Source organism: Rattus rattus, chromosome 1 (genome assembly GCF_011064425.1).
Source record: "Rattus rattus isolate New Zealand chromosome 1, Rrattus_CSIRO_v1, whole genome shotgun sequence".
NCBI classification, from domain to species: Eukaryota; Metazoa; Chordata; class Mammalia; order Rodentia; family Muridae; genus Rattus; species Rattus rattus.
The window spans coordinates 70,842,714-70,862,063 of record NC_046154.1 but is presented as its reverse complement, the minus strand read 5'-3'; the positions used below and the strand labels follow the sequence as shown (position 1 = coordinate 70,862,063).

Sequence of the window (19,350 nt, the reverse complement as noted above, 5' to 3'; positions counted from 1 at the left end):
AGTGCTGGGAAGACAGACAGACAGACAGACAGACAGATGGGCTGATGGATGGATATGGACAGACAGACAGCACAAACTACGAAGAGTAGAAGTCAGCACCATCACCGCCAAGGCCGTACAGTGGTTAAACAATGCCATAATGAACCCCTCTGATGGCAAATGACTTCTTACCAGTGGAGCCTTGGACCATGGCGATTTGCATGCACTATTTCTGATACTCAATTGCTCTGCCATCTTTACCTCCGGTCACCACTTGATACGTAGTTAACTCCCTCCTCCTAATCTACCTCCAAACACCAACCGATCCCAAAGTGATCCAGGCTCCCTCAGACTCAACTACAAAAACCTGTGACCCTCATCCCTCTGGCCTAGGAGTGTCTCCCCTCCCTGAGAGACAGTAAATCTGATTGTGTCAGGCTATGAGACACTTTCTGTTCCTCATCGGCTGGTTAGGTCCTAACAGACCGTTTAATGATGAAATCTTTCCATTGCTACAACTCAAAGTCATGTTCACGGTCTCCTTTCTGTGTCAAAGGCACGATAAAGTCGCAGCCACTCCCAGTAATGAAGCTCAGCGGCTCACATTGAGGCTTCCAAGGTTGGAAAAACCAATGCTGTGTGCAGATCATCTTGTTTCTCATCATTTGAAGAAATGTGGATTAAAGTAGAAGACAAAGAGAAATCACCTTGTCTGGGTGGGCACTGGTGATTGAACTCAGGGCTCTGTGCGCGCTAAGAAAGATGGTGGCCACTAAGTTACATTGTAGCCCTTGGTTTCCTATAAGTAAGCTTTGGCCACGTAGCCCAGGATGGCCTCAAACTCTTAATCCTCCTCTTTCTACCATCCAAGGGTTAGGATTACTGTTATGTGCGACCATATCTTCCTGGGAAAAGCTTTATTAATATGCCTACTAGATATAGTTCCAGTAATCATATCTGAGTAGACATAATTAGCAGAGTCCCAAAAGAGTAATGCAGTAAGTGGTCCTAGAAAGAAGATAAAAGTCCCTGCTATGGTAAAAATGCAAGAATATGTAAAAGTAGAGAGGGTTCAAGACGATTCACAGTAGTGGAGCTGTTGTCTACCATGCACCAGGTACTGGGGGTCATCCTCATATAAGTAAATAAATTAAAATGTTTTAAAGGGCATTTTGATGGTGAAAACCATCAAAGGCAGAAATTGAATGAAGTTGCACACTAAGAAGACGGAGAAGTGTCATGCCACTAGAGAGGCGGCGATGCTCTAGGATTGGTTGGGGAAAGGCTGTTGCGTGCGTTCTGGAGAACTCTTATCAGCAAGGGTGACGGAGAGGATGAGTGCATTGGGTCTCCAGGAAAGAGAATGCAGTAAAAGCTGAGAGAAGAAGGCTTATTCTTGGGAACCAGCCAAAATAGATTAAAGATCAGAGAGAGGAAGAAATGATTCAATAATCCCCTGTGCTACAATTATTTATAAGTCACTCTCCAGCCCTGCTTTCTGTTGAGCTCCAGATCCATTAATTAAGAGCAAAGCCTTCCCCTACACCATACACACTTGCTTATTATGTGCACTCAAGAATGCAGTCTTAGGGGACAGCTATGAAAGTCAAGGGAGGATAAGACTGTCTTACCAAGGCAGGCCAAGCCTCCCTACCTCATTTCCTCTTCCTGTTAACCCATTAGTGACTGAGAGAAGCAGTGTGGAAAAACAAACTACAGGCCCCAAAGAGAGAGACCACCACTCCAGCTAGAGGGTTTCTGCAAGACTAAACTTTACTGTTGATCGAAAACGGCGTTCTACCAAAAGAAGAGTGAGTTTGCCAGGGCAGGAAGTGCTCTTGGCTCTCGTTGTAACACAGGTGACGATTGTATCTTTTCTCCATTGACTGGGGTTGGATCTCAGTGTTTCACAACTGGCTAGCTCAAAGGAATGGAAATAAAGCAGACCCGGCTAAGCGACTTTAGACACTTAAGTTCCCAGAATGTAGCAAGGCCTTTGTATAAAGTATCACTGGAAAGGAGGGATTAAAACTTTTACATAAAGGTTCTACAAGGTAGGTTGAATAAAAAGACTTGTAGGAGAATCTTAAAAGGCGAGGGAGATTAAAAAAATTTTTTTTGAATTTCTTGCCATACACAGACTTTTATAGTGTTTGGTAGAAAAGACTAAAATTCAATGGCTCTTGGAACAGGAACGTTTTGGAAGAAAATGGAGCATGCTCAGGAGCATCCCCGTGTGTCCTCCTGTCTTCGTGTCCGCATCGTCTTTATGATGCCAGCTAAGCATGCCTGGATCTGGTCTGGAAAGCCAGGCGACTGGAGGAGGAGCTCAGGAGCAAGAGTGAGGTCGAGGTGCACCCAAACACCCAAATCTCCCCCTGAGACCGGAAGTGGGACTGTTTTCTCCCTGCTCTGGGCCTGCAGGTCACCTTACAACCCCCACTTCTGACAGCTTGAGGTAGTCACATGGCCTGGTGGTCAGGTTGCAGGCTAAACTTCCTCTCTCCTTAGAAGAGCACCAGCAAGCACCTGGAATTCCTCATACAAATGAATCATTCCTCATTACCTGGGCCCCAACCAATAATTGACACTCACCCAGAAACCCCGTACTCACTCCCCAAGGTTTATATAGCCCTATGCTCCCCACCCCGCAGGTAAAGAGAATTGTTTCACTGAAAATTGTCTCTGGAGAAGTCTATTTGCCCCAACCTCATGCAGACAGACTGTTTAACTGCCCACCCAGCCAAGCTTCATTCCTTCCAGTTCTGCCCGGCATACAACGGTGCCTGGATACCCCGATGGAAAAAGCAGACCCACACGGGCACGTAGACGGATTCTCACCCACAATCTTAACATTTGAACATGCGCTTGATAGGTTTGAACTAGGCACGGGTAAAAATACCACTTCCCTTCCTAAAGTATGAGTTTAAAGTGAACATGCTCAGGAAAGTGCCCGGACTCAGAGTGCTTTCCCATATCGATATATATGAACTTACTAGATTTCATCTCTTGGTATGGCTTTGCCCTCACCAAGATGCAAAGTCATTTGATTTGATAACAAATTAAATGTACGTTCAAAACAAAACCAAAATAACTCAATAGCCTCTTGACTTATGAATGCTCTGTTTATTTTAATTTCCTTTTTCCTTTTAAATACGTTTATCTCCATTGACAGCTTAGGTAATGTCACTTGTCACATTTTGCTTCTGGTAAGTAAGGCAAAGGTGTTTGTGAGTGCTTTAACCTTCGCCCATTTCTGTAGCAGGGAACTCAAACAGTGAATGACTTAGAAGAGAGGGAGTGAGGGAGGAGGAATAGATCAGTTTCCAATGTGGCTTTAACAGAGGTTCAGCTGTAAGGCCTAAGGCTGTATGTCTGTCCTTCCCTCCACCTCACATACAGAAGGGAAAACGTCCATTTGAGTGACTACAACCCTCAGGATGGGCTCAGCAAAACATTCTATAAAGCGATAGAAATCTTTTAAATCTTGAACCTAATTGTTTTTGTTCAGCTATAGCATTACACTGTAAAGCAGCCTTAGACAATTTGTAAATGAGCAGGAAGGCTGGATACCAATAAAATTATAATTTGAATCATGGGCTCAGGGTCTACGTAGCCTAGTACCTCAGTATCTATGGACCCTTGCCTTGTGGATGATTGGAAACTCTTAATTTTAAAGAGTTTAATGAAGATGTCTGACTTTGCCCCAACTCTGGCACTACTAAGTAGATATTGCTTAATTACCCAGTGCCTCAGTTTCCCTTCATGTAAAAAGAACATAATAACCATCATAAATTGCTTGAGATTTATGAGTGAATCAATGTATCTAGTGAAGAAGGGGTGTAATTACTGTTAATAATTTCATTTCAAGTAGAAGGCTAAGGACAGTATGGTAACAAGTATGTGCCATTTTAACGTTGTTTGGATAAAGAATAAAAGCCTACAAAGTCCCGCTTGGTTTTGTTGTCCCCAAACTTCTACCTCATTGGAATTTTTCAGATCAAGAGCCTTACTCTGGAACAAGAAGAAAGCCCTAGATTTTTAGGTCCTAAAAGAATGATCCTTACATTCCTCAAGCTCAACATTTTCAAACATTAATATTTCACCACCACCTTAAACCTATTCTCCCCGTGTTAGCAGAGTTGTTAAGGCAAGAGCATCAGCCCTGGCAACACTAGCTAAGTTAGATTCAGCTCCCTGACCTCAATGGGTCAAAATTAAAATTAAAGCCAAAATTAAAGACACAAGTAATGGCAGAAAGCAGAGGAAGGAGACTTAATCAATGTGACCATTGCAAAAGGAACACAGGGGCCCCGTGACTCGGAACCCCTCTTCGGGTCCTGATATAAGGGTTACGTTTAAAAAGAGGGGACGGGGTATGCATAACTAAGAATCCTAATTAAGGTATGGTCTCCCCCATCACTGACCAACCAACCCATCATTATATTCTTCAGTTTCTCCTGCAAGGTGGCCTGGCAAGTTGTCAGAACCTTGTGAAATCTTTCCCTGAGAGCCAGCTTCCTCCTCTGACTGTCGCCTGACTTCAGCCTCCACCCCCTGGTCATAAGGCCTGTAAGAAAATTCCAATTTCTCTTGGGTCTATTGTCTTTAAAGTCGAATGATAAGCAAAGAAAGCTACAACGGTCTCTTCAGGATATCTTCACTCCCCTCAGGACAAGGCATACAGAACCGAACTCCAGAAAGTTTGTCCAAGACTGGAAATCTCAGATTGCCTTTCCCTAATCCACCTATACCCAGTTCCCAAACGTTTATTTATATATTTCTATATTATATCTTGAAACTATTTGAGTCTTCTTATCCTTGTTGTAGCACCCAAGTTTACAAAGTCATTAGGTTTTGCTGTAAACTACACTGATGCCCTCTGACTTCTAGATATACCTCTTTACCCAGCCATCTCCACTTTGTCCTTCAAGACTCTTCCATTAAAGAAATCTGTTTTCATTATTCCTTGCTTCAAGTCTTTACCATGAAGTGAGACTTTCTACCACAGTATGTAATGATTTTATAATCTGGCCTCTTCAGCCTCATCCCCGTCCCACATCTCAGCTCTTCCTTTTGCCTTCCCTTCCAATATATGTCTATGCAGTCCTAAAGTGACCTTGAATGATGGCTCGCCCTGTATCTCAGCTGCTAACTCCATACTCATCCTGGAGAATGTTTGAATCTATTCCTTCAGAACCACAGTCTACATTAGACATCTTCCTTTGGTTATGGGTTATCTGAAGAGAAAAGCTCCCGAGAGACCTGAAATAAGTTGAATGGAATCTTTATTCTCTGCTGGCAGGACTGTCCCAAGCAGATTAGCGGGAAGAGGCCTGATCCTGGTCGTTTGAGTTTTAAGAGCAAAACCACAATTGTGACGTATACAGAGGGGCAGCTCTGGACTTCTCAAGCAAGTGTTGTTTACAAAAGCAAAGAGTAGCAGTTAGACAGCCAGACAGTTAACCTTTACTTTAGATCAGGGTCACATTGTATAAGAATTTATGGCTGGTCCCAAGACCAGTTTTACCCAAGATAATTTTAGCGCTTAAAGTATTCTTAGGACTCCTTTCCCGAGATGGCATAGCAACAGTTCAGGGCCCACTAGAATTTAAGCTTCTATTTGATGTTCCCACTTGAACACAGAATGAACCATTTGCTTGTACATTTTCCTAACAAGACAGCTCCATGAAGGCACAGATTCTGTCTTAGATGTGTTTGTCCTTCCATTACTTCCCTTCGTGTCAGATCCATCCTAGGAGTTCAGTGGGTTAGTTGAGTTAATGGAAAATGGAGGGAGAGACACTCAAAATAAAAGTCCGAATGGTGATCAGACAGTTGGAGATAGGTCTGAGTCTGGTCTTGATTTATTGCAGATACTGGAGGGTTTTAGACATTCAAGAGGTGAGAGAAGGAATGGGGTTAGGAGAGGTGATAGTCAAAAATAGGAAAGCCTAAAAGACGATGATGGTGCTGAGGAAAGACCATTGGATTTGGTGACTAGCATTTTCCTGGAGAACTATTGAAGCATTTTAATAACCAGATAATTTAAGAATAGATAGATTATTTGGAAATGAAGGCATTGCTTATTGCTTCAAGAAGCTGATAAGCAAAGGAATTGTTTCTTTATTAGTGTTTTGGAATAGAGATGTCTGGATTTAGAATTGGGAATTTAAACAAAGTGAGGGCAGGGACACCAATGGGTTTTATAGACCCAGCGGGAAGGTTAGCTTAGCCCGGAGAATGTTTAGTTACTCAATTTGCAAAATCAAAAGACATGATTGATGATGAGGGGGTGATGAGGTTGGGGATGTTTAAGCAGAGGGAAGGACAGCTGAATGTTTACATTCTAATGTCTTCCAGCTTCTTAGTTAGGGCTCCAGAACTAACGTGCTGTGTTCTCAAAGGGGGTAAAAAAAAAGGACTCAGCCCCGGAAGAGACGGAGGCCCTTAGGCAGCTAAGGAGACAGTTCACACCTCTCAGAGGAGGTCTGTCAACTACAGGATAAATCTGTGGAGTCCTTTAAGGAAAATTAAGAGAAATAAAAAATAAGTACTTTCTGTTGTGCCTTACAGCTGCAAACACTGAAAAAGATAAATTTTAAGAGATTTTTTTAAATATATAAATTCAATAGACCATCTTTGAGTTCATGACATCCACATCTAATAGCTGGAAAATTTAGGTCACTGGCATGTCCCCTTTCAACACTCCAGTGTCAAGAAGGAGGACTCATACTTCACTGGTTAAACACACATAAGCTCACATAAGCACACACATGCACACATGCATGCACTCAAACACACATGCACACACACCGTGGTTGACATGAGTGGAGTGGCAAACATGCTTGGGAAAATTTGCTCCATAAGAAAGGCAGGATAAAGTCCTGAGGGAGAGAGGCCTGCAGCGAACAGGGATCTAGGAATTTGGTAAAAACAAGAGTGGAAGGCCCGGGGTTGGGGATTTAGCTCAGTGGTAGAGCGCTTGCCTAGCAAGTGCAAGGCCCTGGGTTCGGTCCCCAGCTCCGAAAAAAAAGAAAAAGAAAAAAAAAAAAAAGAGTGGAAGGCCAGCCGGCTGCTCCAAAGCTGTTTCTTGGGCTCATTAGTGGCCTAAGCTGCTCCGGACAGTGTCATCCCCCCAAGCTCCCAGATACACACACTGTGCTTGCTTCTGATGGTCTTTTTTTTTTTTTTTTTTTTTGCACTCTCGGGCAAATGGAAACTTTAAAAGTATAACAGGATTACAAAAGGTCATTTCCAGTTGGTGTTTGCCTACCAAGTATCCCGTTCACTCCTCTGCCTCTCTGACTTCTGCCGTTTAGGAGGAGTCTGGGGTGTGGCTGTGCAGAGACATGTAGCAAACACTAGAACATGACCTCCTGTTTAGAAAGGCCTGCACCCGAGGACCTTCTCAGGCCCGACTTGTGAAAGCCTGCGTTCTCAGAGTCTTCCCTGGGTGTTTATCAATTGCTACGGGAGCCGCCAGGCTGTCATTATGAAGCCTTGTGTAGGTGCCCTATAACTATTGAGAATGTATTAAAATTATAGCATGTGCAGTAGCAGCTGAGGCTGCTCTGTCAGGACAGTTTCAGCATGAAAATGCCACACTATGACTCCCATAATCTCTCCTGCTTATAGCTGACCCAACGCACCCAACAGACTGCAATTTTAACTCTTTAATCACACTAGGAACCACCTGACCAGTAGCGACACTTTGGCAAGCCCTTAAACCAGCATGCCCAGCTAATGATGAGATGCCTTGTTGTACACTCACTTGTGAAAACGAGGGCAGGTGGATCTTCTTTGATGTTTCCTGGGACAGGGAAAAGCCTTTCCCCTTTCTTCCTGTTGAGATGGGTGAGTTTGGCGTAGGTTATGTGTGTGCAGTGGGATGCACATTTTGGCGAGTTGACACATTTGTCTGACCTCTCCTGGTGTCTGCCCAGAATAGACAAGAGCTCCCTGATTCTTGTCTACTCTGCAAAGATCTCCACGGCTCTACCATGGTATCACGCTGGAAAGAAAGCACTAGCTTGCAGAGGGCGTCTCTCATAATGCAAATGACTGGCTGATAGCTTGGAAATGTTAATATTCTTAGGAATGGTGACATTATAGTATTTGCATATGATAATATCCATAATTCTTAGAAAGTGCAGACACTGTGTTAAAGGTGAAGTTGCTTGCTTGTTTTCCAGTGCTGGGTTTGAACCCAGGACTTTGCTAGGCGCGATCAGAGATTTTCAGTCCCTCTGTGTCTCCTGTCATCTGACAAAATCACTTGTGCAGCTTAAAACACGTGGACCAGGGGTTGGGGATTTAGCTCAGTGGTAGACCGACCGCTTGCCTAGCGAGCACAAGGCCCTGGGTTTGGTCCCCAGCTCCGAAAAAAAGAAAAAAAAAAAACAAAAAAAAAAACAAAACACGTGGACCAAACAACATACTAGCATCAGCTCCCACTCCAGGCCTTCAAAATCAGAGTTTCTGTATTTCAAAGGCACACATATTCTAGAATTCTAGTACACAGATAGGGTTAAAAAGCAGTTGCTTATGGAATAAAACGCAAATGCCTCAAAGAAAAGGCACATTTTCTGTCTTCTTGAACAAGGGAGCCTGAAATTGCTGTTAAAGGTGCCCCAAGGAGCCAACCCAATACCTGAGGCTTTCTAGATTCAAATGTATCTCTTTTGAATTGATACATCTGTAGGCTAGATACATTAACAGACTTCAATTGGGAACATTAGAGAACTGGAGACAACTGAATATTTGGAAAATGACATGAGCAATGGCTCAGTGGGGAAAAACAGATTATTATGATACCAAAGAAAAGTCTATCTGTTTTGTAATTTTCATTTCATTTTTTTACCATGATCTTATACATTTAAGTGAGGACAAACAGGGGAACAAGACATGGAGTCTACTCTTGCTTGTTTGAGAGCCCTTGTGATGATCAACGCTACAGTTCAGGGTCCCAACAAAGTTCTGTCAACTTACTTGTGTGCTAAGACACTAAGTGAGGTGGAGGCTTCTCAAAGACGGCTTCCTTTGCCTGGGGTTAGCACTCGCTTCCTTTGCTGAACAGGAATCCAAGCTCCTTGCGTTGATGTCATTGCCCACTGGAAATTCTTGTTCTCGGGCATTGGTCATGAGAGAGGTATGTTTCTCTTTCTTGGTAGACAAGAAGAAGCTGTCATAATTTCTTTGGAAAATACTTATCCAAACCCCACCCAGGTGGCTCACTTGTGATTGGGTTTTTTTTTTTTTTTTTTTTTTTGTTTGTAGTTTTTTTTTTGTTTTCTTTTTCTGTTCTATTCTTTTCTCTCTTCAGAGAAGGAGGAGGATAAAGGAGGAGGAGGAAAAGGAGGAGGAAGAGGAGGAGGAGGAGGAGGAGGAGGAGGAGGAGGAGGAGGGGAGGAGGAAAGCAATAAAATGAAAATCTGAGCCAGAATCGTGGGTGGGGCAGGAGTCCCACCTTTAGGAAGCTAGCATTACAGCCAAAAAAAAAAAAAAAAAAAAAATCCTTCACTCTACTCGGTTACTCACTGTGTCACCACTGCAACTCCACAGAGCAGATCTCAGCGTAGACAGGCGAAATCAGAGTGGCTCCCCTCTGTCCCCTCCAGGAGGAAGAGGCCTGGACAGCAGTGTTGCAAGATTTCTTCCGGCACCTCAGGCCTCTGTTCCTCTCTACTCCAGTTTGTTATCTTGCGGCACAATCTCCAACTCAGAAACCTTTAAGAAGCTCACGAAAACACAAGACTTTCTGCCCCGAATCCTCTCAATATTTGTGTGCATTTCCGTGGATCGTGCACACCTTTTACTGTATTCTATTCAAAAACTCCATGTTGCTCACCAAATTCGTGTGTCATGAGCCTCAAACATGTAGCCACCCTTCCAGAGTAGTTCATGAAACATACTCATTTAGTTCTTTAAAACATTAAAATTCCACATTAAATATTTGTGCATACATATAACCTGCAATAGTATATCAGAGGCAGAAGTACAACAAAGATATATAATACACGGGGCTTCTTCTAAATGGTTTATAAACTAGGTAGAAATTAATGACAGTCAGATATCAAGTGGGATGGCCTTGGGTGGCACAGGTTTAGGCTGCCCAAGAGCCACATTTTCCTTATTCCTCATTTCCTTATTCAATTATCTTGGCTCTTCTTGGTTGTATGTTACGACATCCCCAGACATCCTCCTTTTCTTTTCTAGTATAGATCCTGGCATATGAATGGTGCAGCAACAACCATGTTCTCAGCGCAAAGGTTTGTGGGAAATTAGCAGTGACAGGCAAAGAGGAAGGAGCCCATGTCCTCAGGGAAGTGTGGAGATGCTGGCTGGGCCAGGTTTCATTACAGTGAAAGAAGTCCTGTATAGTTTATTACCTTCTGTGCTTTCTTGTACTGGAATTGAGAGCACTTTACTGTTACTACTACTTTAGAAAGAAAAGTTTTGGGACCTAAAGGAGGGATAGACCATTAAATGAGCTGCAGGCTTAATCAAGCTTGTGTGCTATAGGTACATGTATATCTTATGTACATATAGATCATGTACCTATAAAATTTATGTATTTACCCAAATACATGTACCTGTTTATCATGAAGCATTATGGTATAGGAAGGAACTTGAATTTGGAATTTGGAATTTGAGTTCACCTTCTGCCCCTCCCTAGGAGTGACACTTTAGCAAGGTTACTATCACGGGAGCTTGAACGTCACCAACTATGAAACCGCACTGAGTTCTCTACTCCATGCATTTCCACTCAGAGTCAATGAAGATATATGAGTCTATCTTGCTTCCTATATCTCATATACGAATATGAGAGAGCACTCACTTGGTACTGTCCTGGATATATTACATATGTTCGGTGTGTAAACATATTAATATTGCACCTTTTGTACTATACACCCCTGTTTATGAGACTCCTACTTACCCTGTGCTAGACTCTCCCAGGCACTGACTGCAGTGAGAAAATACCTATTTATAATCTCCATTCTCACGGAGCTGAGAATTCAGTTAATACCGCAAACAAAGGTCTAATTATGATCTGAGATGAAGCATGAAGTAAAGAAACGAAGCAGCGTAAAGGTATGTAAGCCATGAACCCAAGCTTGCCTGGGCTTATGGACCATTCCCTGGGAAAGCAGTTCTTGAGCTTGGGCGTGAGATTTTGGGGAATTCAGCGCAGTATGCTTTATAAAAGAATGAATGGGAAGCAACAGCATGTATTCACTTGCTCCTGTATTAGAGACTTGAAAGGACTGGGATTATGTCTAGATAAACGTGTCTATTCATAGTCTTTACGCTGGGCTTATGTGGATGGGCCTATGTTTATGTGCAAGTCTGTGTACCATTTGTCTTCAGTACCCAAAGAGTCCAGAGGAAGACACTGGAGCTCTTGGGACTAGAGTTACAAACAATTGTGAGGCACCACACGAGTGCTGGGGATCAAACCCCGATCTTCTAGAAACACACTCAATGTTGTTCACCTCTGCGCATCCTCCCCAGCCATAAGGATTAATGAAGTCTTTAGTTCCTTGTTAAAAAAGAAAGTTGTTGGGTAGAAAGCTGTCCCACCATGCATGAGGCTATAGATTCCGTTCTCAACAACACACATAACGCATGCTCACATGACCAGAAAATGTCTTCTCCTAAAAGGATTTAAGGCATCCGAACACAGTAAAGTCTCAGTGATTCGGTGCTCTTCCTGTGCCTGCGCTAGTCTTTGCCTCATCTGCTGCACACATCATTTTCACTGCATTCTGAAAGGCTTGAAGTGGAAGGAACTGTGTCCAGCTTATCTTTGAACAGCCTGTAGTTTTTAATGTAGTATCTTGCATAGAATAAATTCTCTAAAGCTACAGGGATTAAATTACATCCTTAATTGGGGATTCAAGGAGTAGGTAAAAGAAAATCATTGACCTCACTTTGGTGGAAGATTATTAACTCAAAACACCAGAAACCTGCTGTGACACCAAACACCTGTGGCCTTGACACTTGGGAGGTGGAGAGAGAAGAGTTAGTAGGTCATCCTCAGCCAACAGTATGTTCTGGGCCAGCCTGGGCTAGATGAAATCCTTTATCAAAAATAATGATGTTAATGACGTTAATAGCCTCAAACATCAATGGAGTCAGGATTTCCATGTGACTTGCTTGACCTAACCACGGGATAAGGGTCATTTGTGTTACTTCTAGAACGATCCTCAAGAATAAGTACACTATCTTTTCCTTTCTTTGTTTCAGACAAGATGCTTATTCCAGTGTCTGCTCCTGTCAAATGTGTAAGCCCTGGAAGAATGTGAAGCAGAGGCAAAGCCAACCGGTGACAAATGTGTAAAAAACAAAATAGACCAGCATCCTCAAATGCCAAAAAATAAGTGCACACTGGGAGGATAAAATCTTAAAGCCCACTCAGCTGCTCTCTGTAGGGACTACTGAATGTCAGCTGTCTAGAATACACAGAAACATTTAGGGGAAAAATATATCTCTAAAAGGCACTGGAGAAATAAGGCAGGGCACCGTGCAGAGAAGAATCCACCACAGACCACTAAAGGAGACCATCGGACAGCCATTAAAAGGGCACCGCTTTAACGTCCCAGCTTCCAGAGAGCAGTCAGTCGAAAGCCATCTGCCTGTAGCAGGCTGCTCTGCGTAAGGCTTAGAGCCAGCTCATTCTCCCTTTTCAGTTGTTTGGCTTTCGAGTTCTTTGCCCATCTCACCCCAGGAATGGAAGCTCTACGGGAGCCGGGATTCTGTTTAACTTGCACTCGAGCTAGTACACAGCATATGTGTGAGTGGGGAGCCTCTGCTGAATAAAGCAAATGCATAAAAACAGTACCGTGTGCTGAGCACCGTGTGTGTGCGAGCCTGCCAAAACGCAAGAGCGTGTCCAAGTTAGACGTGCATGTTCATGTGAAGGCGTGCGTGTGGAGAGGGAGGGCAGAGGTCAGTGTTGGGTGTTTTCCTCAATATTTTTCCTACAGATCTCTCACTGAACCTGGAGCTCACGGGTTTCTCTAGGTTGGCTGGCTGATTGTTTCCAGGAACTAAACACATAGAAATACACATAGAGACACACAGACACACACAGAGAGACATACATAAATACACACACACACAGAAATACACACAAAGATACACAGACACACAGAGAAAGATATACATAAACACACACACACAGATAAATACACACAAAGATACACAGACACACAGAGAAAGATATACATAAACACACACACAGATAAATACACACAAAGACACACAGACACACACAGAGAGACATACATAAACATACACACACACACAGAGATAAATACACACAAAGATACACAGACACACACAGAGAAAGATATACATAAACACACACACAGATAAATACACACAAAGACACACAGACACACACAGAGAGACATACATAAACATACACACACACACAGATAAATACACACAAAGATACACAGACACACAGAGAGAAAGATATACATAAACACACACAGATAAATACACACAAAGACACACAGACACACAGAGAGAGATACATAAACACACACACACACAGATAAATACACACAAAGATACACAGACACACACAGAGAAAGATATACATAAACACACACACACAGATAAATACACACAAAGATACACACACAGAGAGAGAGAGAGAGAGAGAGAGAGAGAGAGAGAGAGGCAGAGGCAGAGACAGAGAGAGACAGAGAGAGATACACACAGAGACACACACACACACAGAGAGACCAAGATCTAGGAAGTCCTTTGAAGCGAGGACCAATCAAGTCATAGCAATGTTTACGAGAATACGGTCCAGGGACATGCTCGGATAGAATGGCCAGGTGAGACATCTATAAGACCGGTGAGGCATAAAGCTAACGTTATAGAAAAGGAGCAAACAACTGTTTTAATACAGTTAGAAACTCTGCTGGGAATGTCAAAAGACCCAACTCAAGCTTGTATCACTGAAAAGCTGGGGTGGTCCTTGATTACAGTTTTATGTGATTACCCCGTGTAGAACATCAGTCAGTGCCACAAAGAAAAAGTTGCCATGTTTAATGTGGTCCTGTAGCTATCTATAGAAGTAAAGCAAATATATCTGGACTAGGGAGGGTGTAGCAGAAAGAATGCTGTTTTGTCGCCTTTTACTGTGAACTAGTCTATAAAAATATTTAAATACAGTCATAAGTAAATTAACTTCTCAAGCCTATTAAAAGAGGAAAACACAGTCCATGCAAGCTTAGACAGGTTGCTTAAACTTACAAGGCTGACTCTCTTTGCTGGTAGAATAGGTGACTACCCGCTTCACATGTGTTTTGAGAAGAGGAGATGGCCTTCTAGAAGACACATCTGGTGCCTGACGCATGCACAGTTTGTGCATAGCCTCTCATCAAGCTCCTGTGCTCCCGTGCTTTCTGCATTGAGCCGAGAGACACTGCTTTTTCTTGCAAGTGAAAACATTCATGAATGAGCGTTTTTATGAGGTTCGCACAAATCACTTTATGAACGTAAGCTCCGACCCTTCTATCACCTAGCCCATCTGGAGTTTACGTGCGAGGAGGAGCAAGCCAGAAGTTTGAATAAAACTAATGATTGTTTGCAGCTTGGGCTTGCGAGCCTATTTGCAAGTATAGATGAAAGGGATCTGTGAAGACGTAAGGAGGAGAAGGGGACCCCAATTGGCAGAGATGGGTTTACATAATCAGGGTTAGGCGGTTGCACACTAGACAGATGCTCAATAGCTTTTGGCACCGAAATATATTGACCAGCTGGGATATCATTAATGCTTAACAATTTTATCCTTATGACCACAGCTTGGCCAATTAGGTTGTCTTTGACCACCAAAGGGTATAATATATTCTGTTGTATGTGTCACATGTGTACCTCGGTAGCTCGTATTCTATTACATTGATGTGTTGCATAATACTTACTAGCTATAAATGCACTTGCTTCTTCAGAGCACCACGTTAGATGGTGATTTAAAATGAATAGAATTAAAATATGAAATTAATTTCTTTATAAACAGTAATTAGTCATTACTCGGGAAAGTGTATATGTGCACGTGTGTGTGTGTGTGTGTGTGTGTGTCGTATATGCTGAAAGTAAAGGGATCCAAATTAAATAATTTCTAAATAAGTATTTGAAAAGCTGCTATTAAACAGTAATCTGGCTGGTGGGGGGGGCAATGCTGTACAGTATTTGGGCATAAGTAAATACAAGCAGGGAAGAGGCGCTTGCTAAGAGAGGGCGATTAAATGACTTAAACAGAGGCTGCTTGTGAAATCAGAAGCCCTCGGCCAGTGTCATAAGCCCATGAAGTCATTTCAGAAGAGTTTCTGAAAGACCAATACCAGACATTTATGTGGCACAGTATGTCCAAGAACTTTTCACATGCTACAATTTAATGTATTACAACATTCAGATCATATTCAGAACTTGTTGTTGACATTTGAATTTGTCATACATACTCTTATACAATAGGAAGAAGCACAAAATAGAAACTCAACTTACTACAAGATTCAAAGGCATGTGAGTAGAAGATTTTGTCTATAGACCATTTCGCTTCAAAATGACTTGCAATGTACTTAGAGACTTATGGAGTGTCTTAGTAACTTCCTCAAGTGACTCTACTACTGTTCATGTCCTTTCCTCTTACTCCAGGAGAAGGCTTGGTTCCTTGTGCCTGAACCCCTCCCACGTGTAAACTGCTAAGAGTAGCGTCACTATTGTTTCTTCAAAGTCAGATAACCAACAGTAAAAACTTCATGCAGACAGTACAGAAAGGAAAGCAAAAAACATGGGCCACCAAGCACACTGCTCCCACATCTGTGGCAAGATCCATTCAATAGAATAAAAAAATTTCCTGAGTCTCAAAGGCAACTTTGAAGCATGCAAAAATCTCTTTAAAAGTGCCTCTGGGAGCTATGTGTTATGGTGCATGCCTATAATCCCAGCACTCAGGAAGTGGATCAGGAGTTTAAAAGCATCCCTAGCCACATAGCAAATTTGAGGCCAGCCTGGAATACACAAGACACTGTCTAAACACAAGTGTGTGTGTGTGTGTGTGTGTGTGTGTGTGTGTGTGTGTGTGTGTGTGTGTGAGAGAGAGAGAGAGAGAGAGAGAGAGGGAGAGAGAGAGAGAGAGAGAGATTTTTCCATTGAGTTTTATATAACCCACTTAACCTTTCCAGATTAAACAACCTCACTCATTCTGGTTTTGTTTTCTAAGGTAATCATGGGTTTGTCTTTGAATCTGGTAGTCCAGAGATGAAGGAATCCTGGGAACCAGCCAGTAGGCGGCGCTCCTCTCCGTGTTCTGTCTTCACCATGCACTGACATTCTTCCACTTGCATCACCATCTTGACCACGGGGGTTGGGCTGGTGCAGTTCAGCCTCAAGTGCATGGTGGTGAATTTGGTGGGTGAGCAGTGGGAGCAGAAGTTGTGGGGATGTGCCCCTTCTCCGGGAAAATGAATGGAACCACATTTCCCAAAGCAAAGGTTGTTCTGGACAGTGACTTTTTGACAGTCTTCGTGGGCGATGGTCTGAAAGGCAAATGGATTAGGTCATCTCAAGGCATTTCAAACCACTCACGGCACAGAAGGATGCTTTAGAAGGAAGTGCTCTAAACTCTCCAGTTACTGACGTATTTTATGATAGCCAAGAGATGGCATTCCGTAGGGACAAGGCCACCACAACAAAGCTTTCTTTTTATTGGGTTACTCATTAGTTAACCCCTAAAAAGCCTTAAGTTAACATGAAAAACCTCCCACTAGAAACACCATACTTTATAGAATTTTCATCTAATTGGATATAACCAAACGGAAAGAAAAAGCCACGACGGTAGCTTTCTTATTTAACCACCGTATCTTATCGTTCCGTTATCCACAGTGCATTGTGCACAGCGTGCTTCTCAATAAACACCGGTCAGTTAATCATAGAACAGGCCAGGCAGCAGGAGTTTAATTCTGTCCTATTTCGCTTGAGCCGTACAGCATTTGGAACTCTAAGCAGCCGAATCGGAGTGCAGATGCCTGGGTTACGTCACCTTTGCCGCTTTCTCAGAACCCCGTACACCCAGTTTTACGTGTCTTTCAAAATATGAGTCAAACTCCTTAATTTTAATCTAATTAGCAGTAGAATTAAAAAGCAAGACTTTCAAAGGAAACTTGATTGCCTGAGTCGTAGGAGCAATTTTCTAATTGCACGTGGTCCGGCAAAGCAGCTTTTACTCGATAACTAAGTAGCCTCTGCTCCACAGGCAGTTGCCTCAGAATACTGCCCGCTTAATTGGGCAGTGTTACTAGACTGTAAAATTTTAGTCTCTCCTGTACTGCTTCTGGTTCTGCGTCTACTTGGTGCATTTTTCTCTGTTTTAGTTTAGCATCTGGAAAGTAGGTGTTGCCAGGAAGAAAGCAGAAGTAGAATGCTCATTTGTCTTAATAGTACGGAGCTGAGCACGGTCATGGTCCCTATAAGTTAGCCAGCACGAGTTAGGAGTCAGTCAAATAAGGAAAGACCTGATTTTGTATTAAGATTTTTTTAAAAGATAATTCTTAAAAAATCTGCGAGAAACATAAATTCCGCTCTAAATTGTGTTTTGCAATCACAATAGTGAGAATCTCAACATAGAGTTTCTGCAGGAACATTCTAAGCATCAAACAGTTTTAGCCACAGTTAAAGAAAGTTTTCATGAACCTGTTATTAAGCTGAGTGTCAGAAATGCATGCTGGGATATCCCGGGAGATGACCAGTTTGATTTGCAAGCTTCTCTACGTAGCCCTCACGAGTAAAGAGAGAAGCTGCAGGGTAGTTCTGACAACTGCTCTAAGTTCCCAGTTCCCTAACTGAGGACATCGCCTTGCTTTTCTGTATGGACACAATCTAGCAAATATACACAAATTCAACAACGTTCTGTGCGTTCAATACGGTGACTATCGATTCTGAGCATGCGCCCATGAAGCATTTCCGGCATCCCAAGAAACAGTGGAAACGTGAAACGTCAATGAGGGAAATGCGCTTACATTTGCCACCTCCCACAACGAATACCCGAGGACCAAGTCTGGAGTTAGAGAAGGCGGTGGGCTATAGTCAGTCCCTTCCCATTTTGCCATTTGTCCTAGCTGTTCAGTTGTCCTCCCTCTCTTGCAGACTCTGGTTGTTTTCCCTCTAGAATACATACCTGGTTGAAGGGCACTGTCCTGCAGGTCTCCCAGTGTACTTCATGGCTTTTGATGGGCAGGATGACCCCCTGGGAGGCGGGGCCCTTTCTGAACATGAAGCGATGCCAGAATTTCTTGGCTTCCTCCTGAAGAGGTGATCTCTCCAATTTCCTCACATCTGCTGGCTGAGTGAGGGCCTGGATCCCCGATGGGACATGATCACTTTCCATGTCCCTTGTGGGATAAAGTTCTGCCTCAGGTTTCTTCCAGAATCTTCCAAGCCTAGACAGCATCTTCTCTCTCTGCCTCTGGCCTTCCCTAGCTGAGCTGGTGCCCATGAGATGCGGCACAGCCACAAACAGATCCGGCTTGTCTTCTGCCTCCTCATGGTTGACCATGTGGAGATCTCTGCGACCCCTTTCTGGGAGGGCAAAGGAAAAAGAGCCCCGACTCTGGCAGTCATCCACACATAGGCCTGCCTTCCCCAGAGGCAAGAGCACAATCAACTGAAGAAAGAGGAGATGCATGGTACTGGATCCCAGAAACTGAGATTAGAGTTACAGAGCACCAGGCCCAAAAGAGAGGCTCACTCTGCAAGACCGCAGCCAAGACAGCCCATATATGCTACCTGCCTGGTAGAATGGGGAGGCAGGTGGTCAGCAGGTGGGCAAAGCAAACACATTAAGTGTTTGCTCACATTATGTAGCGTTAATGGTGTCCTGCCTTCACTTTGGCTCTGTATATTTAAGGCCCCAGTGAAAGCCTGAGACCCAGGGGGTAATTAGCTGCTGGTTTAGCTCTTGTCTGAGACTAAGGAGTGACTATACTGGCAAAACCAACTTGCTTTCTGTCTGAATTCCTCATGACTGCCATTAGTAGAAGAAACAGTCAGCTAACATTTGCTGCACATCTGCACGGAGCTAGACACGGCCTGTGTTTACTAGAAAAGCATCTCAGCACCTCAGGCAAAACAAAAAGGGCACATGAAGCAACAGCCTGGCTCTTCAGAGAGGAGAGGAGAGGAGAGGAGAGGAGAGGAGAGGAGGGAGAGGAGAGGAGAGGAGAGGAGAGGAGAGGAGAGGAGGAGAGGAGGAGGAGGGAGGAGGAGGAGAGGAGGAGAGAGAACTAAAGGTGTCTGTCACAATGGCGGTTAGGAAGCATGTTAGCATGGACAGGAGCCTTCTTTGCCTTCTCTTGC

General features: G+C 43.3%; 1 protein-coding gene across 1 annotated transcript; it reads right to left on the bottom strand.

The window, feature by feature from the left end:
* Positions 1-15,374: 15,374 nt before the first annotated feature.
* Cer1 (cerberus 1, DAN family BMP antagonist) lies at positions 15,375-18,732 on the bottom strand. Its single transcript, XM_032889484.1, has 2 exons — positions 18,173-18,732; positions 15,375-16,535 (listed from the first exon to the last, which is right to left on the bottom strand). Exons 1-2 carry the CDS (start codon positions 18,677-18,679, stop codon positions 16,224-16,226), a joined length of 819 nt encoding a protein of 272 aa, XP_032745375.1. The 5' UTR covers positions 18,680-18,732; the 3' UTR covers positions 15,375-16,223.
* Positions 18,733-19,350: the final 618 nt, after the last annotated feature.

Excerpts from the sequence above, each read along its gene's own strand:
- Cer1 (XM_032889484.1), bottom strand. The coding sequence starts at position 18,679 with ATGCATCTCCTCTTTCTTCAGTTGATTGTGCTCTTGCCTCTGGGGAAG. Across the intron at positions 16,536-18,172 it reads GGACAGTGCCCTTCAACCAG|ACCATCGCCCACGAAGACTG; the intron begins GTATGTATTCTA and ends TTTGCCTTTCAG.